At 36.7% G+C, this 27,768-nt stretch overlaps 2 protein-coding genes across 2 annotated transcripts in view; one reads left to right on the top strand and one right to left on the bottom strand.

Annotated features, from left to right (window-relative positions):
- Positions 1–139: 139 nt before the first annotated feature.
- LOC106875918 (uncharacterized) lies at positions 140–26,132 on the top strand. The gene is made up of 17 exons (XM_014924231.2): positions 140–289; positions 3,446–3,663; positions 4,182–4,237; positions 4,615–5,069; positions 6,130–6,259; positions 6,500–7,197; positions 7,761–7,815; positions 9,052–9,380; positions 10,057–10,104; positions 10,636–10,743; positions 11,548–11,642; positions 12,873–12,925; positions 13,796–13,982; positions 14,277–14,382; positions 17,825–17,939; positions 18,871–19,025; positions 19,733–26,132. Exons 1-17 carry the CDS (start codon positions 260–262, stop codon positions 20,807–20,809), a joined length of 3,915 nt encoding a protein of 1,304 aa, XP_014779717.2. The 5' UTR covers positions 140–259; the 3' UTR covers positions 20,810–26,132.
- Positions 8,983–27,768, bottom strand: part of LOC149132113 (uncharacterized) — a 30,424-nt gene continuing 11,638 nt past the window's right edge. Inside the window, exon 3 of the mRNA XM_089366309.1 lies at positions 8,983–15,168. Coding sequence (XP_089222435.1) covers positions 15,015–15,168 — 154 coding nt within the window. The 3' untranslated portion in view covers positions 8,983–15,014. The remainder of the gene's footprint in view (positions 15,169–27,768) is intronic.

The raw sequence follows: 27,768 nt of genomic DNA, 5'->3' as shown, positions 1-27,768 counted from the left end.
TATTATTAGTATAAATAATAATAATAATAATAATAATGATTTCTTTCCTAATGATAACAATAATAATAATATAAAAGCTATTCTAATGCTGGGTGTGTTTAGGAGAAACGGAAGAGCAGACAAGTAGTTCCGGCTAGTCACATGATAGTGTGGCCGCCATGGCAGTTGGCAGAGTGTTGAGTTAAAGGCTTCGTCCTTGTTTGTTTTTTTCTCTCCTTGTCATGAAGAACCGATTGTCTTCTGATCACAGCAAACAGTCATGACTCAGATTGATACTTTAAGTGCACAGGTAACAGTTTCCATGCTTTTATATTCCCAATTTTACGATGTTAATAGAGGAATAAGTGTTGCCATCGAATCTCTCCCTTGTATACATACACACATATTTCTATACACACACACACACACACATATATATATACGCACATATATATATCTTCTGATATATATACATGTATATAAATATATTTATGTGGTGTATGTGTGTATATTGATGCTGCTAATGTTTAATAATTGGCCATTTGTGGCTGCTTTCTTTATTTTTGTCTCTAGTTTTTGTTTAAAGTTTGATATTCAAACTGAAAGATTTGTTGTTGACAACAAGCAATATTTCAAGAAAAGTTGTTAACATTATCTCGTCATTCACTACTTTCCTAATTCACTACTTATACATACATACGCCTATGTATATATATATATATATATATATATATATGTATATATATATATATAGGCGCATGTATGTATATCACTTCTTTTAATGGTTTCAAACATTCACTTCTTATAAATATAAACAATTTCCGTTAATTTTCGTTTCCAGTGTTTGTTTTGTGTTTTATTTTCCCTTCTGTCGTCTCTTTATTCGAAATTTACTATAAAAAGAAATTATTACCTTGTTTGGTGTAAAGTTGTCGAACACACACACACTTATAGTAAATTATATCTCACAGAAAATATTATTGAAAATATATAATATAATATAATATAAATAGTTCCATTACCAAAATATGTATTTTATTGCGAGTCAATTATTGAAAAGAATCGAAAAATTAATTTATTTTCCGCCTTTCTTCCAACAAAACGAGATTCTGTTGATGCAAAACAAAAATATTTGCTCCAATAAACCAGACTTGATTTATTCACTTCTGAGACGAATCGAAGATTTTTAACGATTCTATCGGTTTTGCACCAAATTGCTTATCATCCTTATTATTACTATTGTTCTTTATTTATAAAATTTAATTTTAAGTCATTCAACTATTTTTATCGTCTCTTAATTGTCTGAAATCTTCCTCTTTCATTCTTGTACAATATTATTATTATTATGAGACTTTAGTGCAAATGGACGAAACCAAACTCACCGTTGGAATTAAAAAAATATGTTTATTGCTATCTGTTGATTATTTCGTTTTTTTTTTTTTCATTGCATTACTCGAATAGCTGGATTTACATAATATAAATCTCTTGTGGATAAACTAGAAATTCGAACTGTTTTATTTCTTTATAATTGAGGAGAGACTGTCTTTTATTATCCGAACCAAATTCAATTGAAATTGCTTGGAGAGTTACGCACGAACAGTGTTGAAATGAGGAGACATTTTGAAATAAAAGTTGATTGATGACATAAAACACATTGCTTTAAGGGAACGAATTGCTACCAGGGCTACTTCTGACCATGTTGTGGCTAATATTAGCAACGAAAGTGTTTGTTGGTGCAGGAATATATTTTTGACAGCTGATAAGAAAACTAATCCACAATGTATTTATAGAGATTCAGGATGTGAAGAGTATTGAAACTGGGGAGGAGGGGTGTATTTGATAAATGAATTTTAAAATATTTTGGTTTGATATGAATAAAGTGAAATGATTGGAGAAAAAAAAATATTGGCACTAACAATAGACTTCTAAAGAAAAACAATGTTAGTGATCTGTCTTGCTACAAAACTGTGCTTTAGAAATAAGGAGAATTCTACAATAAAAACCGAAAAATAATGATAAAGAATAATTCTATTATAATAAAAGAATTTCTGATGGAATAATGAAAGATGACAGGAGGAATTTGGTTGATCTCTTGAATTGTAAGGATGCATTCTATCTCTTTCCTTCAGCTTCGGTAGAGCAGCATTTTTGACATTGAACCATATTCTAAATAGAATACACATTATTCTACCAAATTTTTATCCAAAATATAGTCCTTTTGACTAAGTTCTGTTTGGAACTTTCAAAATTTAAAGTCAATTAGAGCTGCCACAACACCATTGAGCTTTGACAGTTAATTGCCAATAAAAGTTAAGGGGGGGGGGGAAAACTGCTGTTTATACGCCCGTTTTCCATGCTGGCATGGGTAAGATGGTTTGCCAGAGAGCTGCACCAGGATCCAGTTGTCTGTTTTGGCATGGTTTCTACAGCTGGATGCCCTTCCTAATGCTAAACACTCCACAGAGTGCCTTTCACATGGAACTGGTGCTGGCCATGGCTGGGATTTCACTTAGCTTGACATGTCTTCTCAAGCACAGCAAATTGCCACCAGTTCTAAGTCACTTGCCATTGCCTCCATGAGGCTCAACATCTGAAGATCACACTTCACCACCTCATCCCCTGTCTTCCTGGGTTTATTACCCCCTTCCACACATTTCCTCCACAGTTATAGATTGGCACTTCTTTACACAGCTGTCTTCATCCATATGCATCACATGACCACACCAGCACATATGTCTCTCTTGCACACCACATCTAATGTCTGGTGTGGGTAAAACGTTTGCTTTGCAACCTCATGGGTCTGGAATCCCTCTCAATACAGCATCATGAGCAAAAGCTTTCTACTGTGATCTCCAGTTAACCAATGGCTTGTGAGTGAAATATGAAAGACAGTGTGTGGAAGTGCATCTGAGGTTATGTTTGTCATTGTGTCAAATTGCCTCCCTTGATATAAAAAAAAAAAGGAAAACAAAACAACAACAAATAAGATTAGTATCAGTGTTGTTGTGATTGACTGAGGCTCCTTGAAGGTGGTGCTCCAGCTTGGCCGCAGACTGAAACCAACAAAAGTTGCTATGGAAGTAGTTTGGTTATTTTGTTATGTTTATGTCATGCATTAGAGTTCAAAATATGTCTTTATCAAGACCAAAATCTGAATAAGAATTACGGCTTTGTTTAAACTGTATTAAAGGAATTGTAACAACTGATAAGAAGTCTAAAGTCATTTGGTCGTTTGTTGAAACATTAAAAAAAAAGCAAATTGCTTTTTTATGATAAACTAGGAATTGTTGTTTAACTCTAGGTTAGTTTTGGTTCACAGCAGGCTTTTATGATCATGGTTGGAATGCCAGTTGTTACTGGAATCTCCAATCAGTTCTTTTTTTTGCTTTTTAATATCAGTTCTTTTTTTGCTTTTTTAAGCTATTTTCTTGTTTGTTTGCATAATCTGGTTGGAATGTCTTTGCAGGTGGCTAGCAGCCGTGTGCTGTCGCCTGATGCTAAAGTATTCATTCCACAGCAGTGCAAAAGTGCAACGGCTGCTGTTCTCGTTCCAAAGGATACTTCTATTATAGCTCAATCTTTTGAGACAATCCCTGATGCAAGTTCAAAACATCCCAATAGAATGGCTGGTAGTTTCACTGCACTCGGAATGCATACTGGTGCATCTCCTATGCTGACAAATGGGTAAGTGAATGTCAGAATTTCATTTATTAATGCTATATTCTTTTCATGTTCCTAAGTAACTGTTTTGTGTTGACTCAAGAGTCCCTTTTTCACATTGTCTTTGATTCCCGCAAATAACCCTAAAAGCTTTTTTCTAATAATATCCCAAATGAGATATAAAAACCCTATTTTTGAGCTAAACAATCCCAAGTTAATACAATTTTTCACTTCAATTCATTACGAAATGAGTCTGTCTACATCGTTAAAATACTGCAAGAATTTAAAACCTTCTCTGTTTATTCTTGTTCTCAAGTTTAAAATGGCCTACAACCTGGTCGTCCCCTAGACTTGAAACCCTATCATTTTCTCTTGATTCATCTCCTCCTTTACCTTTGAGGTCTTTGACAAGAATAAACCTGTTTACTCTCACAAACCCTATTAATTTCTCATAAACCCTTTCCACTGATGTAGAAATCCCCGTAGAAAATACAATCTCTAACAATTGACATCTTCTGCTTATTTTTTTCTCCAATTTTCAGTGATGTTGGCAACTGGCATGTAGCCAACCAAATGACAGATAACAAGGGTTATTTTGGTAAGTAAAGGCAGACATATTATATATTCTTTTATTCACTTATTCTTTTGTTTCAGTCTTTTGGCTGAGGTCATACTGGAGCACCACCTTTAGTCGAACAAATTGACCCCAGGACTTATTCTTTGTAAGCCTAGTACTTATTTTATCGGTCTCTTTTGGTGAATAATTCTCAGAACCTTCATTAGAAAACCAACATGAACTGCTGTTTTAGTTTCCAACTTGGTAAATGAATACAAGCTGGAACTATGTCTTCTTTAAGTATAGCAGAGTTAAATATTTATTTTTAGGAATATTAAATATTTCTTTATTTTTAATGACAGTGGATACATGAACATTAGCAGTTTTTTTTTTCTAAGAATCCTTTTGTCTTTTTCTAGTGAAAGGCAACCGAAATGGCAAGATGGACAAATCTCATCGTCCTCTCCAGAAACAAATGGATGAATATATGTACATGCCAGCTGGTGTCTCCATCACAGCTCCTCAACCAACTCCAATATTGTACAACAGAGTTAATTACTCCCCCACAGCCAGTTCTAGCTATGTGTATATATCCTACCCACCAAATGCCAACTCTGCTTATAATTTTGCCCTTGGTCCTCCTCCACCACCACCACCGCCTCCTCTGCCACCTGCACAACTCAGCCAGTCAGCAACAGTCCATGGCCCTTTGCCCCAGCCAAGGAATCAGGCCCCAGTGCCAGCTCTACACAACAATCCTTATGGTATGGAAGCAGCTCTGATGTCTTCCAACTACCCGAAAAATTCACCTGTCAAAGTCTACACACCAAACTTGCAGAATTATGAGGAATGGCCTGAAATGAAATCAACCAAAGTAAGAATTCATCTTAATAAATCTGAGTTGGTTTGTCATTGAATAATGGAACATTTCTGATTTTGTTGCTGTGGTGTCTTTCATTCAGTTTGCATAATTTTTTTTTTACAAAGAGTTATCAGAATTAAATAGATGAGAGTTGCATGTTGTCTTGAAGTAAAGCATTAACCTTTTTCAGGCTGGAATATTCTTGATTGCATCATAACCAGTCGCTGAGTGAGGATGGATGAGCACTGAAGGTCTTTTAGAGTTCCAACATCAAATTTTTTCAAATGAGAGAAATATATTTTCTAACAATTGTTTTTAAAACCAACTCAGTTACATTATTATGTTTTAAGTGTAATTGAACTCCAATTAATATTTCATTTCTCTTTGTTGACTTTCTATAAATTTGTTTTTGCATATTGTTTCCTTCCTTCTATCATTTCACTAATTAATTGTGATATTATTCGTAGCTTTTCCCTGTTATCAATTTATATCATTAAAGTTTTAAACAAAGATCACAGCTGTATTTGCAAAGTAATAAATCGCTTGAAACTTATTACATGTCAAAAAATGAAAATAATTTGTCTTATCAGGAGAAAGATAAAATATAAGAGACGAAATATAAAATTGAAAATAATTTAAAGAAGAAAATTGTTTAAAGCCATTTAAAAAATGTTCTTTATTAGTAATGTGGCAGTAATGATCCTTTCTCACCTTGAACTTCAGCTTGCAAATCGTGGGAGCTTACCTTTTCTCATAGCCTTGAATATTTTTTCCATATTAAAAATTCCAAACTCTCTTTCTCTCTCTCTAGCTTCAAGAAAATCAAAAATGTTCTCATTCTATGAACAACAGTTGAACCAGTCTTGTACTTTATTTTACGTTTATAAAGTTCCTCTGCCTGCCTCTCCCTCTCCACCCCTCCACCCCTTCTTTTTCTCTTCTCATTTCTTCCTTCCTTCTTTCTTGTACTCTATTCTGCTTTCCATGCTATTTCTGCATTTTTATTATTTAAACATGATTTCTATCAGATTTCTTTTATTAATATATATATCCATCCAAATACATTTTCTAGAATGCCCAATCTTCAAAGAAAGTGAATCATGGAACTCAGAAAGAAAAGACTAAATTGAATTCTAAGGGACATTTTAAAAATGAAGCTTCTCAAAAGACTGTAAAACTAGCTGAAATCGCAGTACAAACGGGTGAGTCCTTTTTCTCTCTTTTCTGTTCCTTATTCGGGCAAATAAGGCTGCGGGATTAAGAAGCTTGCAACTCTAGAGTTTCTAGTTCTGTCCCAGTCTGTCCCACTGACTTTTTATAGCAGTTAATTCTGAGTGTTTTGAATTCAATTATTTTCAGTTAAAATTCTGTTGAGAGAAAACAGCTGTTTTATTGTATCTTTATTGCTTATTGATCTGTGAAAATGGATTGTCTTTTTGCAGATTTTTCTGCTGAGTTGGAAAACTTGACACTTTCTGAAAGGCCCAGCCCTTTGTTTTCTTTTAACAAGACCCGAATCCGTAGTCATTCGAACCAGTGGATCAGTAATTTGACTGACTCCGAAGAAAAGGACTCCGACAGTGGCTACAGCAGTCCACTACATCGGCGCAATGTCGTGTCAAACGGTACGCATGTTGCTCCGGAAAGACTTGTACCCAACACTAAACAACCACCACCTCCTCCTGCTATTGCAACTACTCCTACTACCACCACCACCACCACTCCTCCTCCTCCTCCTCCTCCTCCGACCACAACACAACCTACCAGTTTCAGTTATGCTGCCATTGCACAGAGACCAGCAAAATCAACATTAAGGAATGATTATCCAGTAGGTGGCGCTGTGGCAATACCATCAGTGGAATGTTCGACAAGTGATAATAAAAACCTGGAACCTAAATCAGTTGAAGAAGTTGGCAAAAAAAGACAGAAACAGAATCGTCGCAAGAAGAAGAAAGATCGAGATGTTAGCAAAGGGAGCAACTTTTCAAGCCCCGGTCAGACCCCGAGATCAGGTTTGTCCAACTCTGTCTCAATGGATGACATGGTAATACAAGATGAAGATTTCTGTGAATTACCTTCTAATAAGGAACCTGTTGCCTCCTCTGCTCCAAGAATGAAATACTGTGATATCTTGAAAAATGTAAGTTTTACATTGTTTGTTTGTTTTTTACAATCTTCTCTAAGCAAACTAAAAACATAGTTTGTATATCATCATCATCATTGTTTTACCATCCATTTTCCATGCTTGCATGGGTGAGATGGAATTTGGTTGAGGCAGATTTTTTTGTGGCTGGATGCCCTTCCTGTCACCAACCCTCACCTGTTTCCAAACAAGATATTTCCCCCAGACCAGACATGCTTTTGCAGAATATTGGAAATAAACGACAATCATTTACAACAGTCATGCAACGTCAAGACAAGGACGTGATTACACACGCCACACTGTCCCATCTTCAGGGTTCTGTTTGATCATGGGTGCTAGTAACTTACAGTATTGGCATCTAATACAATTAGCTGGCCTTTTTTGCTGTTGGTCAGTATTATTGCTGTGATGGTAACGTAAGCACTTCTACTGTGCCTGGGTTGCTTCCAGAAGCTCATGAATAACCCTAAATACACTTATCACCTCTCCACGGCAACAGCTGCTGTTTGTGTTTGTGTGATTTGTTTGATAAAATTTTGTTTCTTTGTTTCTTTCTTCAGAATACTGTGATATATGAATCCACACTAAATGATGGAAATGCAGATGCTGGAAGTGGTAAATATCTGAATCTCTTTTTTAAAATATCACTTATGATTGTTTGGATTGTTTAGATACAAAATGAAAACTGAACGAAGCCTTAACAGTTTATGTTGTGATGCTTGCTGCTGAGAGAGCAATGCAATTGATGAATAATTGGGAAGAGAGAAAGACAAAAGTTTGAGGAGTTTCTTTTGGGAGTTCAATTGCTTTGTTTGTATTTAAATTTTAGAGTGAAATATAAAGATTTCTGCTTGAGCTCTTACAACTCACTTCTCTTTATGGCACACAAACTTTTGTTTATTCTATTCTATTGTTCAGATCAATTTCCACTTTTCTGCACTGTTATTTGCCAATAACCAACTGGAAATTGTTCCATTTGTGTGCTACACAAGTCTCTCTTAGACTCCAAGAAATGCTCAACCATTCCAACATCTGCAGATTTCTCTTTGGTTGAATGAGAGAAACCAGATTCACTGATGCCAACCATAAACCTTTGTATTTACTTTTGATAGATTTAAATAAACTAACAGAAGTATTTGAAAAGCATTTCTTTCAAGGAGTTACGTATCACAGGGATCTTTTTGTTTTTTTACTTCTTTCAATCACTGGACTGTGGCCATGCTGGGGCATTGCCTTGAAGTGTTTTTTTAGTCAATCAAACCGACCCCAGTAGTTGTTCTTAAGTCTGGTAATTATTCTGTCACTCTCTTTTGCCAAACTGCTTAAGTTATGTGGCTGTAAACAAACCAACATTGGTTGTCAAGTAGTGGTTTGGGGACAAACACAATGACAGATGCACACACACACACAACGGGCTTCCGTACAGTTTCTGTCTGCCAAATCCACTCACAAGGCATTGGTTGGCCCATGGCTATAGTAGAAGACATCTACCCCAAGGTACCACACAGTGAGACTGAACCTGAGACCACATGGTTACCAAGGAAGCTTCTTAACCACTCAGCCATGATGGTCTTTGTGTCTGTGTTTGTCTCCTACTACCATTTCACAACCAGTGTTGGTGTGTTTATATCCTGCAACTTAGCTGGTCAACAAAAGCAACTGGTAGAATAAGTACCAAAATTTTAAAAACTAATATACTGGGGGGGGTCACTTCATTTGACTAAAATTCTTCCAGACAGTGCTCCACCCTGGCCACAATCCAATAAACCAAGTAAAAAGAAAAGCTGTTTAAATTATTTTTATTTCTCATAGTTTCAATGTTTTTTCTAACAATTTCCTTGCTTCACCCAGGAAACAAAAAAGATGGTCATTTGACTCGGCGCTGGCAGAAGAGACAAGAATTAGCGAACCGTGCTGCAGAGGAAGAACTTGCTGAAATATCACTGGAACAACAGATGTTAATACAACGCAATATTCCCAAGAAGAAGTCTGCTTCTGGCACCCCTCGATCTGTGACACCCACCTCAACATCCAAAGCAGGCAAAGCAGTGGGCAGCATCAGTAATTCTGGGAGGCTGTCTGTGGCACCCAATGAAGTCATTCATCATGCTGTGGCACCTGGCAAGAAATCTAAACAACCAATCTCGTTAGATATTAGTGCTATGATTGATGCTCTTGAAGTAAGACATTTTCTTTTCTAACACCTCTACCCCACCCGTCACTGCTTTTTTTTCACCTCTATCCCCACCCCTCACACCTCTCCTGTGGGTAGCAAAGCTGTTGGACGGTGAACTGGCAGAAATGATAGCACGCCAGATGAAATGCTTCGTGGCGTTTCATCCATCTTTATGTTCTGAGTTCAAATACCGTCAAGGTGGACTTTGCCTTTCATCCTTTCGGGTTCAATTGGATGCTCTTCTTGTCACCAGCAGCCCTGTTTCCAAGCTGGGTAATGTTTTCCACAGGAAACAAACAACATTACTTGTTTACAACCCTGGAAAATTGAATGTTAAATCACACACACACACTCTCACTTTATTATCTCCCTTTGCATCACTCTCCAAGCACCTCCACCTCCACCTCATCTACCACAAACACATGTTGCAGCAATACATGGTTCACATCCACCTTCTAACCATGCATTTCTCCATCAGAATCTCTTCTGCCCTTTCCACTTCTCAATTCACTTAGATCTTCAAACTTACCTCTGCCCCCCCCCCCTTTTTTTTTTACCCTTTTCTAAGTGAACATTTCCAGTCACATGGTCCAATAATTATTTTGTTTTTATGTAATTTTTAAGAGTTTAAAGATTTAGTTTGATATAAATTTTCTCTTTCAACATTTTCTCAATTTCAGAAACGATTTAAAGAACCTCAACAAAAGAAGGAAGTTTTCAAAGAGAAAGTAAGTCACCAGAATTTAACATTTCCTCCTCCCACTCTCTCTCTCTCTCACAGATATTATTCATAAAAAATATTGCTACCTGAGGAAACTGCCCAACTTTTTTAAGCGACATCTGATAGATGTCACTGGAAACCACATAATTGCAAATCGAACTTCTTAATTATGCAGCCATAATTAAGTTCAGTCCAGATTGTGATCATGGAAACCTATGCTCAAAGGTATTCCAGTCCTGACCATCCCACCTCTTCAGGCATAATTTATTCCAGATTATGTCTTCCTTTCCCCAAAGACCTGAAAGGAAATTAAAAATTTGAACAGAAATGTTTCAACTAATTTTGCTCAGATCAAAAACTTGGGTATTTCCAACTGAACTGAAACATAAGAGTTGAAATAGGATTTTCCTGTTCTGAAATTACCTCTTTTCTTTTCTTTTTTCCTCTATTCTTCGTTATCACCACCTTAATTAATTGTTATATGACTCACAATTAATTTTTGAGATTTTTCCAGAATTTTTATTTTATTTTATTTTAGTCTGTAAATAAACCAATTGTTGGAAACATCCTTGACAGTTCAGCTCCTGCAAAACGAGGCAAGGAAAGGGAGATTACGAAAGCCAAGAAACCAAGTCCCTTGAAGAAGGTAAACAGGTTTCTTTTTAAGCCCTTCTTCACTCTCCATGAAGCATCAAGGCCAGCAACGATTTTTCTCCACTGTTCTTCACTTTAGGTTGCTCTTTTCTCCCGCTTCAGTTGGATCCCTGCTTTTTTTCCAGGTCTGCCTCAATATCCTGCCTCCAGCTATTTTTAGGGTGTCCTTTCAAGAACTGGACATTTTGCTGTATATATAAATTATATATTCTTTTATTATTTTCCTGGTTTCACTCATTGGACTGAGGCTATAAGTATAAGCTTTAGTCAATCACACTAACCTCTGTTGTGAATTTATTAACTTTAGCAAAATGAAAAGTAAATTAACCCGAGCAGGTTTTAAACTACTAATGTAAAAGAGACCAAATACCACAAGGTATTTTGTCTTGTCGCTCTATCTGTTCAGCCTATACGACAGATTGCATAAACTATGGATGCTTATTTTGTGTCCCAAATTAATTGTTACGGTGTATATTACAATCTCACTGGTTAATTTTGTATCTTCATTTTATGTACATTAAAAAAAAAAACACAAATATAAAATAAATTAACTCTGTGGGTGCATTTTAGTGAGGTCCTGATGAAGTTCACAAATGTTTTGGCACTTGAAACTTAACCATTTTCTTGTGTTCCTGCATTAGATGGAACCCAGAAATCAATTTACGTATATTGTAACGCCTTTCTTACTTCCACTTTGGTTTTACTCTTTATCATCCCCAATATAATTTTCAAATCTCCAGATTTTCTCTTGTCCTCTTGCCAATGATGTTTTTCTGATTCTTTGTCTTTCGTTTAGGTAATTCTTAAGGAGCGTGAAGAAAAAAAACGACTCCGTTTGTTGGAGGTTGATCCAACTGTCAGTGCTTTGGACAATGATCTGGCTTCCCCAAGGTACGTTGCTCTCAATTATTCACCAACAACTTTTCAAAAATATTAACTGATTTCTCTATCTTCACTTTAATAATAATAATAATAATGTATTTTAGCTTAAGGCATGTCAGGCTCATCTGTCTTGACATTCTGAGTTGAAATCCAGCTGAGGTCAGTTTTGGGTTTCATTCTTTTGGGATCAATCAAATAAGTCCCAGTTGAGCAATGGGCCAATCTGGTCCCCTGAAATTGCTGGCTGGCCTTGTTCCTAAATTTAAAATAATGATGTCTTGCTTTTACTAAAAGATTTTAATTTATAGATTTTTTTTTTACATTGTTTCCACCCGTCTTCTCTTCTTCTGGCACAATAGTAATTTTTATTCCAGTGTTGATCGAATGTGGAATTAATGTGAAATAGATTTAACAGTTGGCTTCTACTTCTTGGAAGTGTCCCATGATTCAAGAACTGTCTGATTGGTTTCAGCTACATTATTATATTTTTGTGTATGGCTAGGTGGTTAAGAAGTATATCTTGCCATCATGAGGTCCTTGGTTCAGTCTTGCTGTGTGGCATTCTAGACAAGTCTCTTTCCCATAGCCTTGAGTCAACCTTCTGCAGGAATTTTGGTTCACTGGATGGACGACTGTAACTAATTAAAATGTCTGCTGTTGTCACATGTCATACTGACTCTGCTTAAGAATTATATTGAAAATATGTCTCTGGAATACTCAACCACTGTGCATTCTAATTCAGTAAGTTGATTCTACAACTAGGTCATCATCATTCTCATTTGACATCCATGTTCCATGCTGGCATGGGTTGGACAGTTTGACAGGATCTGATGACCCAGAGAACTGCAAGCTCCAGTGTCTGCTTTGGCATGATTTTCACAGTTGGATGCCCTTCCTAATGCCTGTCACTTTACAGCGTAGACCAGGTGCTTCTTATTTTTTTTTTTTTGTGCCACCTGCACTATTGAGGTCGCCATGCAGTTTGCAGGGCTATGAGCCTTGGGATAGTTGGAGATCAGCTTCATGTTAGGAAGACAAAGGGATTACTATGAAAATGGGATGCAGAGAGAGTCCATATCTATGTACAAATGGATAACCCTAACTCTAACCCTTCCCCTCCAAAAATAAAAAAATTATCCAGTTTCTATTGACAGTCCATCCTAATTTTTAATTGATATAACCTTTTCTTTTTCCCTTACAATTAATATCTTGTTTCATTTTTGTTTTGTTTTTTTCTAGTGTCCCTGTTGGCCTTGGTGTGGTAAATGCTGAAAGTGATTTGTCTCAAGATGGTGTGTATAAAAACAAATCTCATGTTGAATTATTTTCACCAATTCTAATTAACAAAGTCATCTGCATTTATTTTCCCAATCTTCTTCTTCTGTCAGATAAATTAGTATAATACACACACACACTGTATCACCTAACCAGGCTCTTTTCTCGCTTTCAAGTTGCTAAAACTATTCCTGTTATGTTGTCTGGGGAGGGTCATATTGTCTTAATGCCTTATTATCTAACATACTCACCGATTCCATTTCCACTCACTTATTTTTTAAACGTTTTCTTCCAAAATTTTTGTTGCTTTTGCAACTTTGTCAATGGATCTTACAAACCAGATGTAAACTCACCAGACAAGACCCCTAAACAGAGAGGTGGGGGAGGAATAGTGAGGGAGGTGGCTTTGTGCCTAGTGATGAGGGGCTGAGGTGTGATAGAAGAATTAGAAACAGGTGCCTTGCTGTAGGGAAGGAAAGAAAATGAAGAATGTGGCTATAGACCCATTATGTCTGTAAAAAAACAAGGGGATGGTCACTACTGAAATGCCTTTGCTTACAGGTCAACTGAGCCAGGTCACAACTGACCAGAGTCTAAACAAAACAATATAGCTTAACGAGAAGTGCAGGTTGTTTCAGTTGAATTGACCCTTAGTAAAATCTATCAAACTATTTTATGAGATTGTTTCTTAGTAAAATACTGTTTACAAACCAAGTGAATGTGTTTATGTAGCTTCGTTTATGCTTAACTCTTTTGATATTTAGATATTGTTACTTCACCTTCATAAGATTCATTCAAAAGAATTCTGTTTTCTTTCTAATAAGAACAACAACATTCTGATCTGCTGTAAATGATTCTCCATGTGACAATGGTTGCATCTATTCCAGCTGCCAGTATGAAAGGTGATCATGGAGGAGCTACGACACCAGCCAGTGCTGATCTGTCTCCTGTCAGCCAAACGTCTCCCATAAGCATCAGTCCTCTAAGTTCAGGGGTCAATAGTCCTATTGCTGGAGCTACAGAAAAAGATGTCAATCCAGCAGTTCTTAAGATCCACAGCAGGAGATTTCGTGAGTAAGTACTCATCAAAATCTCTTCTGAATCATTATTATTGTTATTTACTGCAACGATAACCTCCCTTGTTCCATGTTTTGAATAAGTCTTGGCAACATTTATCTGTTGACCATGACAGCTTAATGTCCTCAAAAGTACACACAGTGGATTGGTTGGTGTTAGGAAGGGCTTCCGGCTGTAGAAATCAGTGTTGAAGCAGACATTGAAGCTTTGTGTGTCCTGGGGCTCATGAAAGACCTTGTTGAAAAGAAATTGCATTTATATAGTTTAATTAATTGTAATTTATATTTGTAGATACTGTAACCAGATCCTTGACAAGGACATAGATGCTTGCTGTACCATGTTGCTGCGGGATCTAGTTTCATTCCAAGATAGACTTTACCATAAAGATCCAATAAAGGTAACAATTATTTCCAATCTCTCTCTCTCTCTCTGCTGTATTACATAGAAGAGTGTATAGATCTTTTAAATTGTCCCCCAATATATTACTGGTTCTTATTTTATTGATGTAACAAATTTTGAACACAGAAGCAAAACCTGCATGAATAGAAGGTGTGGTTGCGTGATTCAGGAGTTTGTTTTACTACAACCACAGGTTTCAGGTTCAATTCTCCTGCATGGCACCTTAGACAAGTGTCTTCTACTATAGTATTAAGTAGACAAATAACGTGAGAGTGAAATTCGGTAGAAATAGTGGAAGCGGGATTGGTGGAAAAATTAAATAGTGATCTTGTTAGGAATAGTAGCATTACAAGTTTGGTAAATATTAACTGGGATGCTCACCAGAGCAGTGATAGTAGAAATAATTCCAGTAAGATTAACAGAATGAAAGGATCAATGAACACTGCACCCCCCTCCCACTCCCCAATAAGCAGAAGCTTAGATGAGATAAAGTTGTGCAGCATTCCAGAATAATAGGAATCCAAAGCTGAATATAAATGACCCCCACCAAATAATGAAAGGTACAAAGTTAAAGAGGAAGACAATAAGAGTGGAGATGGGGACAGCCATGAGGGTAGAAATAGCACTTAATCATGATGGGAGCCGACCTACACTTGACCAAATAGGGGAGAGAAATAGAAGCAAAAATACAAAAGATGAATAGTTTGGTACAATACTCCCTTTGGGGTCGAAATCACAACAGACATCACAAGGAAAATACCAACAGCAGCAAGAATACTGGGGCCTGTAAGATAAAAGAAATGAAAATAGAGAAATATTAGGGAGACAGGCATCAGAGATTTATAAAGGTGGGGCTGAAACTGATAATAATAATAAGAAGAATAGGTGTAATGATATCGGGCTTAACCATAGGAGTAGGGGCTGCAACAGAAAAAAAAACAGCTACAGGATTAATGAGGATAATAATAATAACCTGAAGAAACGTACCATCCTGTATTCTGTGAGAATCGTTAGAAAGATTCTTGACATTTCAGGAGATTTGTTCTCAGCAAACCTCAAGATGAAATACCTGCTAACTAAATTAACATGCATGAGTGTAATCATCATCATCATCATCATCATCATCGTTTAACGTCCGCTTTCCATGCTAGCATGGGTTGGACGATTTGACTGAGGACTGGTGAAACCGGATGGCAACACCAGGCTCCAGTCTAATTTGGCAGAGTTTCTACAGTTGGATGCTCTTCCTAACGCCAACCACTGAGAGTGTAGTGGGTGCTTTCACGTGTCACCCGCACGAAAACGGCCACGCTCGAAATGGTGTCTTTTGTGTGCCACCCGCACAAGCCAGTCCAGGGGCACTGGCAACGATCTCGCTCGAAAACCCTACGGGAGCCAGTCAGGCGGTACTGGCAACGGCCACGCTCAAAATGGTGCATCTCATGTGCCACCCGCACAAGAACCAGTCCAGGGGCACTGGCAATGATCTTACTTGGCTTGCCGGGTCTTCTCACGCACAGCACATTTCCAAAGGTCTCGGTCAGTAGTCATCGCCTCGGTGAGGCCCAATGTACGAAGGTCTTGCCTCACCACCTCAGCCCAGGTCTTCCTGGGCCTACCTCTTCCACGGGTTCCCTCAACTGTTAGGGTGTGGCACTTTTTCACGCAGCTATCCTCATCCATTCTCACCACATGTCCATACCAGCGCAATCGTCTCTCTTGCACACCACAACTGATGCTTCTAATGTTCAGCTTTTCTCTCAAGATACTTACACTCTGACAGGTATTCACATTGACATTACACATCCAATGGAGCATACTGGCTTCATTCCTTGCGAGCTTACGTATGTCCTCAGTAGTTACAGCCCATGTTTCACTGCCATGTAGCATGGCTGTTCGTACGCATGCGTCATACAGTCTGCCTTTTACTCTGAGTGAGAGTCCCTTTGTCGCCAGCAGGGGTAAGAGCTCTCTAAACTTTGCCCAGGCTATTCTTATTCTAGCAGTTACACTTTCAGCGCACCCACCCCCACTACTAACTTGGTCGCCCAGATAGCGGAAGCTATCGACTACCTCTAGTTTTTCATCCTGGAATGAAATAGAAGTTGTTTCCTGTTTGTTTACAGTCTTTATTGCACCTGAACATCTGCCACAAACAAAAACTAACTTGCTAGTTAACCTGCCTTTGATGTTGCTGCACCTCTTATGTGTCCATAGCTTGCACTGGGTACATCTTATAGAGTTACTACCTACTCCTTTTCTACATACTGAGCAGGGCCATCTACCTGAAGGGGTTTGTGTTTTATCTACCTTCCTACTTATTAGGATTTTGGTTTTAGCTAGGTTGACTCTAAGGCCCTTCAATTCTAGACCTTGCTTCCACACCTGAAACTTCTCCTCTAGTTCTGATAGTGACTCCGCAATTAGGGCAAGGTCATCAGCATAGAGGAGCTCCCAGGGGCAACCTGTCTTGAACTCCTCTGTGATTGCCTGGAGGACTATGATAAATAAGAGGGGGCTGAGGACGGAACCTTGGTGGACCCCTACCTCTACCCGGAATTCATTGCTGTACTCATTTCCAACCCTCACCTTACTGGCAGCATCTCTGTACATGGCTCGCACAGCTCTCACTAACCATTCTTCTATCCCAAGTTTCCTCATTGACCACCAGATAAGGGACCCTGTCAAAGGCATTCTCCATGTCAACGAAAGCCAGGTACAGAGGTTTATCCTTAGCTAGGTATTTCTCCTGCAACTGTCTCACTAGAAATAAGGCATCAGTAGTGCTTTTACCTGGCACGAACCCAAACTGCATCTCATCTAAATTGATTCGCTCCCTAATTAGTTGGGCTATGACCCTCTCTGTAACTTTCATAACCTGATCTAACAGCTTGATGCCTCTGTAATTATTTGTATCTAAAGCGTCACCTTTACCTTTGTAGCAGTTGACTATGATGCTGCTACACCAGTCATTGGGTATGACTCCTTCGTGTATCACCTGGTTCGTAATACGGGTGACTAGGCTATAGCCAACACTGCCAGATATTTTGAGCATCTCTGCAGTGATTCCTGATGGGCCGGGGGCTTTCCCGGTCTTCATACTCTTAATTGCTTAATAATAATAATTTTAACACCAAAAGTAGTGATAATAATAGCAGAAACAATTGTAGGTTTCGAGATCAGAATCCATTAAATAAACTGCCTCAAGAAGAACATAGTCTCTAAATTCTTGCTCGTTACAGATAATAAAGTTTACTATTACACAGGACGTTTCCCAGATTAATAATCCCTTATTAATCTCCTCAGAATTTTTATCTCTCTTCATCTCCTAATTTTTTGCTCTTCAAACAAAATCTAAATTCCTAAATTAAAATATTTCCCACAATAAAATTAATTCTACTTATTTCATTAAATGGGTTTTGTTTTTTGTTTTTCTTCAGGCTAAAATGCGGCGCCGTATTGTTCTGGGCCTCAGAGAAGTTACTAAACACCTTAAGCTTAAGAAACTGAAATGTGTTATTATTTCACCAAATCTTGAGAAAATTCAATCGAAAGGTCAGAAATATTTTTGCATTTGACAATAAAAAATTCTTTATTGGAATATTTATACTTAATATGTTCTGGCAGATTCCAACACAAAATATGTTCATCACTGTTCAGAACACCAGCTCCTTTTGAGCTCTGAATTGGTGCATTGGCCCCATTTGTTTAAACCCTCAAGTACAGAGTTGTTTCTGCTAGAATCACATTGTTTAATCTGTGTAGTGAGTATTTGAGCCAAAAATGTTTATTTAAATTTGAGTTGTACATGTGTATTTTATATTGTTTTTGGTAATATCTGGAATGCTGGTGAGTTGTATCTTTCAAAAGACCTGATTCTTTAAAGGTGTGGATCTAGAAGTACAACTGATATCCAGGCAAACCAGATTTTGATCCCTCTTAGTTTTCCCCCCTTTTTATTCTGTTGGTTCATCTTCACCCGAATGCAAGTCACATCAAGTGAGACCATAGTTGTGGTTAATGGCACCTGTGCTGGTGGTGTGTAAAAAGTACCCGCTACTCTCAAAGTGGTTGGCGTTAGGAAGGGCATTCAGCTGTAGAAACCATGTCAAATCAGACTGGAACCTAGTGCAGCTTACCAGTTTCCAGTCAAACCATCCAACCCATGCCAGCATGGAAAGTGGACGTTAAATGATCACGATTTAGTGCAATGGAGAGAAGCAGGGAAATCATCCAAGTACTCAGCTGGAGCAACTGATCCATCTCTCACTGCTGGAAGGAACTGTGTGACTCTCACCAGTTGTTGAACATCACTTGTAGACTGAATTTGTCCAATGTAATCGGGCTGAACACACAAGTGCCTCAAAGTCTTCCTTTGATATAAAACAATCCAAGAACTTTTTACATGCAATAGAACATGGTAAAATCCCCAAAATATTGAAATGGCTTTTCAAAGTTGGTCAATTTCTTAAATTTTTCCTTTCAGGTGGCCTTGATGATGCACTGAATAATATCTTGAATCTTTGTACTGACCAGAATGTACCTTTTGTCTTTGCTCTGGGTCGTCGTGCTTTAGGACGAGCCTGTGCCAAATTAGTACCTGTTAGTGTTGTTGGAATATTCAATTATGAAGGCTCTGAGGTAATCTTTTACACTCGTTATTTATTTGATTGTCATGTTTCTTTGGTTCCAAAGAAACAATCATGTTAAATGAAGAACAGACTATGGGGGGGGGACAAAGGAATTCATTGCAAGACCCCCCCCCCCCCCCCAAGTTATCCCCCTAACTAATCTAAACAGGATATAGTTTCATGGCTAGAATAAGATTTAAAATAAACTTTGATAACTGACCCTGATGAGTAAATAATAAAAGTGAAAAACGTATTTTCTCTTCACTTAAACATATCGATGGGTAATATGGAAGTAGATCTGCATAAAAAAATATGCAGCCTCGCAGCACTTCCAGCTTGCAAAAGCATCAACTTTTTATCTTAGAACCTTACAGTTTCCATTTTATGTTTTAAGCTTCTTATATTATCCACCTATTCACTTTACTTGCCATATTGGTAATATTACACCAGTCCTTCCTGTTTCTTTATGCTAAATTCCGAAGATATAGATGACCAAAGCCTTCTTTTTTCTTTAGAAGATGGTGCTGCTAATTATTGGTTATCTCGTTTATAGGTTCAACATTTAAATTTTGTTAATGTCATAAAATGAAGAACGACTTTTAAGACGGGGCTTCTTGGTCCCAAAATCTTTGTGTAATCAACTGTCATCTTCAAAATTGCTTCCAGATTTTGGTTTAATACATTCTTCCAATTCAAAAATATTCTTTTCTTTTTTAGGAGAATTTCAGAAAATTAATGGAATTAACAGAGAAAGCTCGTCAGTCGTACGTGGAAATGGTTGCCATGATTGAAAAAGACATTCAGGAAAATGTACCTCAAATCTACTCGAATCCAACCCAAATCTTTGCTCATATGGGCCATTCCCGAACTCCTTCAGGTTGCAGTGGGATTTCGTTTGCCAGCAGTATTCTCTCTGAACCCATCTCAGAAAATTACCCACAGCTGGAACCTGAGACCGACAGTCGAGGAAATGAGATTGCCAAGAAAGAGAAAGATTCTGAAATGAAAATATCTCCACTTTGTTTTCACCAAATAACTGCATCTTCTGCAATGGCTGAAATCGATGACGGCAACGAAGCCGACACAGAAGATTCAAATGATACGGCGTGTGCTCGCATTGGGAATGGGAATCTGGAATTGTTGTCCTCTGGTTTTGAGCAATGCGATAGTGAAAACGATGATGATGGTTTAAGTAATAATTTTACGTTACTACAAGAAGCACTGAATGTGTTACCACACATTGATTCAATTCATTCTGTTGGGTACGAACTGAACACAGAGATTCTCTCTCAACACTCTGTACGTACCGTTGGCGACACCAGCGAGGTGTTATCAACCCATTCTTCAAAAACCATTGGTGAAGGAAGCTCCACTATTGTGACAGAGACTTACTCTGAACAAGGACATCTTGATAAGACGACAAGTTGTGCCGACAGCTCCATCAATTTGACTCGAGTGAAAGCTGTAGAAAAAGACAAACTGATCCAAGATTGGGTTAAAGCATCTCAGTGCTGTCTGGAAGAAGGTGGCAGCAGTGATCAGGAAACGGCAAAAGAGGACAGCTGCGAGAGCAGTGGAAGTTCAAAAGATTCCACAGTCTTGCCAACTCTTTCTTCATCACCGTCGGCAACGTTATTGAAGATGAGCAGCAATTTATCCCTTGAAACTGTTGCCTCAGCAAGCAGCACGACGCTGACAACAAGCAACCCACCTTCAAAGACTGTCCCCAATGAAACCAGTAACACAGTTGTATCACCAGCCGATGGAACTGTGCAGATTTCTAACTTCTTTTAATTAAGGATCTGCTAAATTTTTTTCTCTCATGATATTCTATTTATTTACCTTTACTCATCATTTCCCACCAAATCAGTTTAAGTAAAAAGCTTATTCCAAAATACAAACAAGTATTCTTATGGAAACAATTTAAAAGCTTTTTTTTTTTCTGTTGTTGATTTCACTTTTTTTTTTCCAAAATGATAAATTATATCACAAATGTTCCTTCATAGAAAATGTTTTTATATTAATTTTTTTTTTCTTTTTGCATTTTTGTTACTAAACCATTTTTCTATGGAAAGTGTATTATATATTAAGGTATCTGTTATCAAAGACTTGCTCACCTGTATACTCAGCCAAACTCTTTAGCAATTTCATTTTATTTAAAACAAAAACAGCATCATTAATGAGAATAACAAGACCTATCTGCATAATTATACAATAAGTAAATTTTGTTTATAATTAATTTACTGAATAGTTTGAAATTATATTCTTTCTTTCATTTACAGAATTCCTTTCATTAAGAATAATAATGAGATTTTATTATATTTGGGGTCGGTCATTTTCTTTCTGTTTTTGCCAATTAAACGCCATGCTCTGTCTATTTGAATCTTCACTTTAGCTTTTTTTTATCAGACATTTTGTGACCCTTTCAAGGACTATCTGTTCCTCGTATCCCCCTCAGAGAGAGGAGTATAGACGTAAGAAGAAAATCACAGAAGCAGTCACAGAATGTGTGAAAGAATTCCAGTGGAAAAGCCAGAATGGAGACGAACCAAACAGTCTGTGGGTTGAATTGGCCGAAAAGAAAATGATTGTCCCCAGGCATAACAAAACCCGTTTCAAAACAGGATTTCACATCAACATTGCAAAACAAATACAGAAACTTTAATAATAATAATAATAATAATAATATGGTTATTAGCATAAATTCTCTAAAACAAACTTGTAAATGTAAGTAATTATTTTTCATCTTAGTGTTTAATTTAATTAGGATTTCATTAAAAAAAAAACTTTTTTGAACTATTAATTAAATTTTGTATCAACGTAAATATTGGACAAACTTTGCTAACACTGTAGTGTCTTGTGATATTCTATCAGGCTCTTTTGTGGCAGAGGGAAATGAAAAAATAAATGGTTTGTGTTTAGGTGTGGGACAAATATGTAAACTTCCATGACCTGGTTTCACTTTCTGCTTGAAACCATCTTTTACATTGCTAATAACATTTAAAATTAATGTTATTTCATTTGTTTTCCTTCTTTATGAATTTGTAATCATGTGAAGATGCTAGAAACCAGCAGCTTATATTAAATCTCTCTCCCTCTCGAAACAACTTCTATTTTTTCATGATATTCAGAAGTCTCAGAATTCACAAAATTAGCCTGCTGTCAGCTAAAAAGCATAAACATCTAATTTGGTATTTTATTTCTAATTGTTTTCCTTTTAGAGATTGCTTTCATGTAAGAGGAATATTATTGGGGTTTATTATTTAAATTTCACTTGAAATAACTTGAGGGTTAATCTTTGTTTCCCACGTAAAATCTACAAGATTGTTGTTATAATTTCCAACAAAGAACCTTTGATTGCATGACAGTGTTAATAACCATTGCAATAGGTACGACCAAAGATTAATATTTAAATCTCATCAACAGACATAGCATTCTGAAAGCTGAGTATAACAGTATTAAATCGGGATGAGTTTACCATCATTTTGAAATGGAATTATGTTATTTCTATGGGATATTTCTGCAGAAAATGGACACATTTTGACATTTCATTTTACAAGTTTTTTTCTTTTTTTTCTATTAGTGGGAATTATCAATATCTAGCTGGATGTTGCTGTAACATCACATTACAGGGCTAATTGTATTGCTACTCAAATATAAAACACACACATATATATATATGTATAGCAAGAGATGAAGTGCAGATCTCTTTAAGGTATTTTTAGGAAATGGGAATAAAATTTAGTTTTACGATTAGGCAATGTGTGACGTGTTTCAGTCTACGATGTGTTATAGATGACATCTAAGCAAACAAAGAGCAAAACTAAAACACCAAGAGAAATTCAATTTGTTGACAATGACATGGATATCTTTTGATGTTAGCACAATTGGGGGGGGGGGGGGCGATTTGTTTTTCTTTCCAATAGATTGATCCATACCAAAATATTGACTTTCAAATGTTCTAAAATGACTGATTTCTTTATTGAGCATTGCAGTCTTTCATATTCTAACAATGAAAATGGAGACTGAATTAAGGTTTCGGAAATGTGCTCCTATGTTTCAAGTCAACCTACAGCTAACCATACCAAATAGTGTGGCTGGTTTAACGAGAGAAGGGAGGGGTCTGCATGACATGTCCCCATCTCAGCTAGATCTCACTTCACACTGTCTGTGACCAACATCATTGATTATTTGTAAAGAACTCCTTGAACAGATCTTCGTGTTGATACAAGATACAGTTGACTGTTGTGAGAAGAAGCTCAGTGATGTGTTCAAGTCGTACCACAGCTTTGAAACAGAACATTTGAAACCTAATATATGTAATCCGTTCAATCTCCAAGCAATGCCTTCAGCAGTACAATAAAACAGTTGAGAAAACAATTCCCACAGTTATAATTGAAAAGCAGGAGGATACAGCCTAAAATTGTTTACTAACAGACTGGGGGATGGGGGTGGAATAAACATTCATTGCTAGGAATTTGACAGCAGCTAATCCAAAGACACAGTCTTCACTGACATGATAATGTTTGTTAATAAAAGTTTTATTTAATCTGAATGTTTTGAAACTAGAATAGATTCTATATTTAGAAAACTATATTCTATTTTGTTACAAATTTGCTTCTTTTTTTTATTATACAATCATTTAAAAAATATTTGTGTAATCAAAGTTTTTCACTTGCTGTCACTTGGTCTGCCGAGAGAGAAGAAATGGCTTCACTGAATTGTTATTGAAACAAATTAGTGAGAAAGAATAACTAACATTCTTAATAGATAAAACAAAAAAGACTTCACTAGTTTCCATCATAGCCCAAAGTTATCAACTTCTGTTGTTATTTAACCCAAGGTCAGCATTGACTGACTAAACTTATAATCAAAGGCTTTCCAGTGATGCCTACTCTCTCTCTCTCTCTCTCTATGGTAGAATGAGCTTATTCAATGTGTTCTCCCTGTTTTTTGTTTTTTTTAAGATAGTAAGATATAATTTGAGAGAAATTTAGCTGCTATTTATATCAGGTACAGGCCCCTTATTGACTCTTGGTTTGTAAATGTTACTAATTAAAAGAAACAATTTGTAATGAAGAAAACTAGTTTGGAAGGAAAATCATTTTTGTTCTCTAAACATTTTAATGATTAAAAAGGAGGAATAAATAAAATCCAGGCAAAAATTGGTTTAGCTATCATGTAGGGTGGGCGTTATTGGAGATTGAAAGCTTAAAGACCAGAATTAGTTGACCAAATAGACAAAAACTTTAATTTTCAAATGATTTAAGGAAAGAAGTCCTGATGGCCAGGGGTCAGAATATATCTTTGAAATAAGGGTTTCTGGAATCCCTAATTATTAATCACAGTTTTATCTCAATGTTTATAACTATTTCATTTCATCAAATGTTCAAGATGTAATTTTCCAATACTTTTCTATAACACTCACAATTTCATTTTAAAAAGTAAAATCAAAGAATTAGATGTTTCTCATAAAACAAAAGAGAATTTTGTAGCTTTTAAAGTTCAATGAAGAGCAAACTATGTTGAGTTCCATTTTGAATTGCAAAAGAATAAAAAGCATATCCTTATTTATTTCCTGTAGCTTTTCTACACCCTTTTAGTGCAAAGAAATGGACCCAGAGTTTCTACAAACTGTGGTCTTCATGCAATAATAGGGAGAGCAAATCCAAGAGCAGAAAATAAGGACAAAAATTGGAGCCATGATACATGGTGCTTTGTGCTTGGGTTTTGTGCATCAAATGTGATTCTTCAGAAGTTTTTATAAATCTAAATCCGTGAGAAATATATCAGATCTGGATCAGAGCACAGAATTTATATATTTGTGTTGATTCACCATGAAGCAATAAATTACAGAATTCAATAAATAGAAATAAGAATATTTTTTAACATATTTCTGTAGACAATTCTGTTCTTTTGTGGAGTGTCCATTATTTACATTTGTCAGAAAACTAAATACTTGGTTCACAAATTTCTTGAATAGATTATTAAAAGTGCTTTAAGTGTACAACTACCATTAACCTATGTGACAAAAAAACCTAAATTTGTGTCTGGCCAGCAGTCTGTCACTTTTATATTGTATAATCTACAGATTTTGCACCATAACCTTCTCTCAAAACATTAAAATTCTGCATTATATTCATATAGCTTCATGTGTTTTTTTTAGTGTTAATCATTCAACTATGAGGCAAATGTACCAGATTAAAGTTCCTTGCTAATTTGGTGACAAAGAAATTGTTGATTGCATCTCTGGTCATTGCTCTCTGTTTTGTTTTGTTTTGTTTTGAGTCACTGGAGAGACGATATTGGCAGTCTGGCTCTAGATCGGTTTCTAATGCTTTTCAAAAGATGCAAAAAATTTCTTGTAAAATACAACTTTTCTTTCTTTTTTTTTTAGTTCTTTAATAATTTAAATTGGAGAACTGCTTTCTGTCTTGTTATGTATTATTATATCTGTAATATTTTTAATGTTTAAAAATGATTGAAACCCCAAGTCCCTTTTGGCCTATAACCTTCACTCATGGAAGCTGTATGTAACCAGAAACTTTCTCTTAAAAATGAATGTCTTCCTTGGAAACTGCTAAAAGCAAAAGATCAGTTTTCCTTTTGACCAATTGTAAAAGAAAGACAGCTTGCTTTATTATTATTCACAGTTGTCGGTTGCTGCTTTGTTGATTTGGTCTTGCACTCAGCATTTTATGCAGTGATATTGTTGGTAGATTCCATTAATGCTTTTTTTTTTTTCTCTCCTTAATCCATAAAACAAACCAAAAATACAATTGTTATTGTTTAAAATCTGCATCAGTTTAGTGATTTGAGACAGTTGCCTGTGAGGAATGCAAAACCCTGGGCTGCTTAATTGACCATTGAATGCTGGTGCCATTGCAATGTATATTAAACCTTCACCAAGTGACTCCAATGGTCTTCATATTTCTATAGAAACATTTCATTTATCGATGTTGCCTTTATTTCTCTGTGGCTGAGTGGCATTGAGTTACAATGAAGCCCTTTGATTCTCGCTTATTTCTCTGCTGTGCTGGTTGTGTCTGCATCATCAATAAATAGATCTGTTTTACTGCTTGTACTTCACAATAAAATAAACTAAAATCATTTTAAAGACTTTTTTCTCTTCTTTCTTTGAGATTTTTTTTGTAAAAAGGTTTTTGTCTCATCCCACTTCAACTCTGAGCCGTCCTTTGGCATTCAGATGGCTTCCAATCATTTAATGTCCCTCAAAATTGTTTTTTCAGTTCCATCCAGACTCCACTTAGCTTACAACCGTATTACAGCAGCAATGAACGTGCAGTGGACGGTTGATCTTCAGCCTATTTCCTTGCCTCAAGATTCTGGTGGTGGTGATTGTCAGAGTTTCTGCCACTGCTGTTTCCTTCGACCAAATGCTTTCGTTTTAGTTCCATTAGCAGCAACAAGTTCACTTGCTGTGGCTGGAGAACCACATTTTGATTTGCTTCTTGCAAAAAGTTGCAACAGCACAACTAACGATAATTATTCAACAATCTCTATTAAGCTTTTCAAGCAGAAACCAGGCTGGGTATCTTTCAGCAGGTCCTTTTCTTCTAGAAACATTGTCAGTTTCCTTCTGACAAGTCATTCCATAACTTTGAAGTTTACCATTTGTAAGCAAACTCTGGAAAAGCATCTGAAGCAGTTTTGCTAAAGCCTACAACCTCAAGAGAATTATGGAGAAACCATTGGGACCAGTTGCTGAGTTTAAGCTCTTTTCATCTTTGGTTTATTGTTAGTTACATCTGCCTCTTTAATGTCGATGCAATTGATGGTTGCTGCCTTCCTTTGTAGAACCATAATATCAAAGAACCCAGCCAGATTATTTGCATTGGGGAAGTGAAGACACTTTTGAATGGTTCACTGAACACTTCACTTACCGTTTTGTGGTCCACGGTCAGTGAACCATTCCCTCGGAACAATGCTCTTATTTTGTAGTGAACTGTGGCAGTTCCCTTTGCAAATTTAGGGTTCGTTTTTAACACTTTCCACAGCTCTGTTCTCTTTTTCATCTGAGAATTTGATTCTGTCTTATTTTTGACTTTGCACCATCCTCCAGTTGAAGGCTCAACCAATTTGAGACTTTAGTTCTGTGTCTTCAAAGGATTTTCCTGTCTCCGGGGATTTTATTTTGGGGCTAAGCTGACCTTTTCCCCCTGGGGCATATTTAGTGCATATAGCTTACACTATTCATATAAACTTACTAAGTTTCGAGTCGTCTGGCATAGACAGACTGCCAGACCAATTTCATTTGTAGATCTCTTTGCTGATTTATGAAAATTCAAGCTGCATACGGCTTTGGTCCTTCTAAAAGAAGTAGATGCCAGCATCTTGCCTGGGACCATACATTCTTAGCTTTACAATGGTGTGGTCTGAGAGTGCTGTTGGTGTCACCTTCCCGCTATGGATAAGATCCATGTTATCTGCGAAGCAGAGATCCAAGATGTCATTACGCCTGGTTGGCTGCAGTATCACTTGTTCCATGAACAGCAGATTACAAAGTTCAAGTAGTGATTCTATTTGCCTTTGTTCATGCAGTGACAACCCAAAGAGGATTCGGTCTTCAGGCCATTTCCCATCTGTGAGGTTGAAGCCACCCAGGAAGAGTAGATTGTTGCTCCAAGTTGATCAATACCTCTTCCATGCATCTAAGGTTGTCTTTAAATTTACCACCATGTTTCAAAGCGTTTGGTGCACGATATAAGGTGTACATCACCACTTCAAGTTAC

Source organism: Octopus bimaculoides, chromosome 18, assembly GCF_046866305.1.
Source record: "Octopus bimaculoides isolate indiv1 chromosome 18, ASM4686630v1, whole genome shotgun sequence".
NCBI classification, from domain to species: Eukaryota; Metazoa; Mollusca; class Cephalopoda; order Octopoda; family Octopodidae; genus Octopus; species Octopus bimaculoides.
This window is presented reverse-complemented; position numbering and strand designations above follow the sequence as displayed.

Coding starts and splice junctions, on each gene's coding strand:
- LOC106875918 (XM_014924231.2), top strand. CDS start 260: ATGACTCAGATTGATACTTTAAGTGCACAG. Junction 3,664..4,181: donor TCTCCTATGCTGACAAATGG/GTAAGTGAATGT, acceptor TCCAATTTTCAG/TGATGTTGGCAACTGGCATG. Junction 10,105..10,635: donor AGGAAGTTTTCAAAGAGAAA/GTAAGTCACCAG, acceptor ATTTTATTTTAG/TCTGTAAATAAACCAATTGT.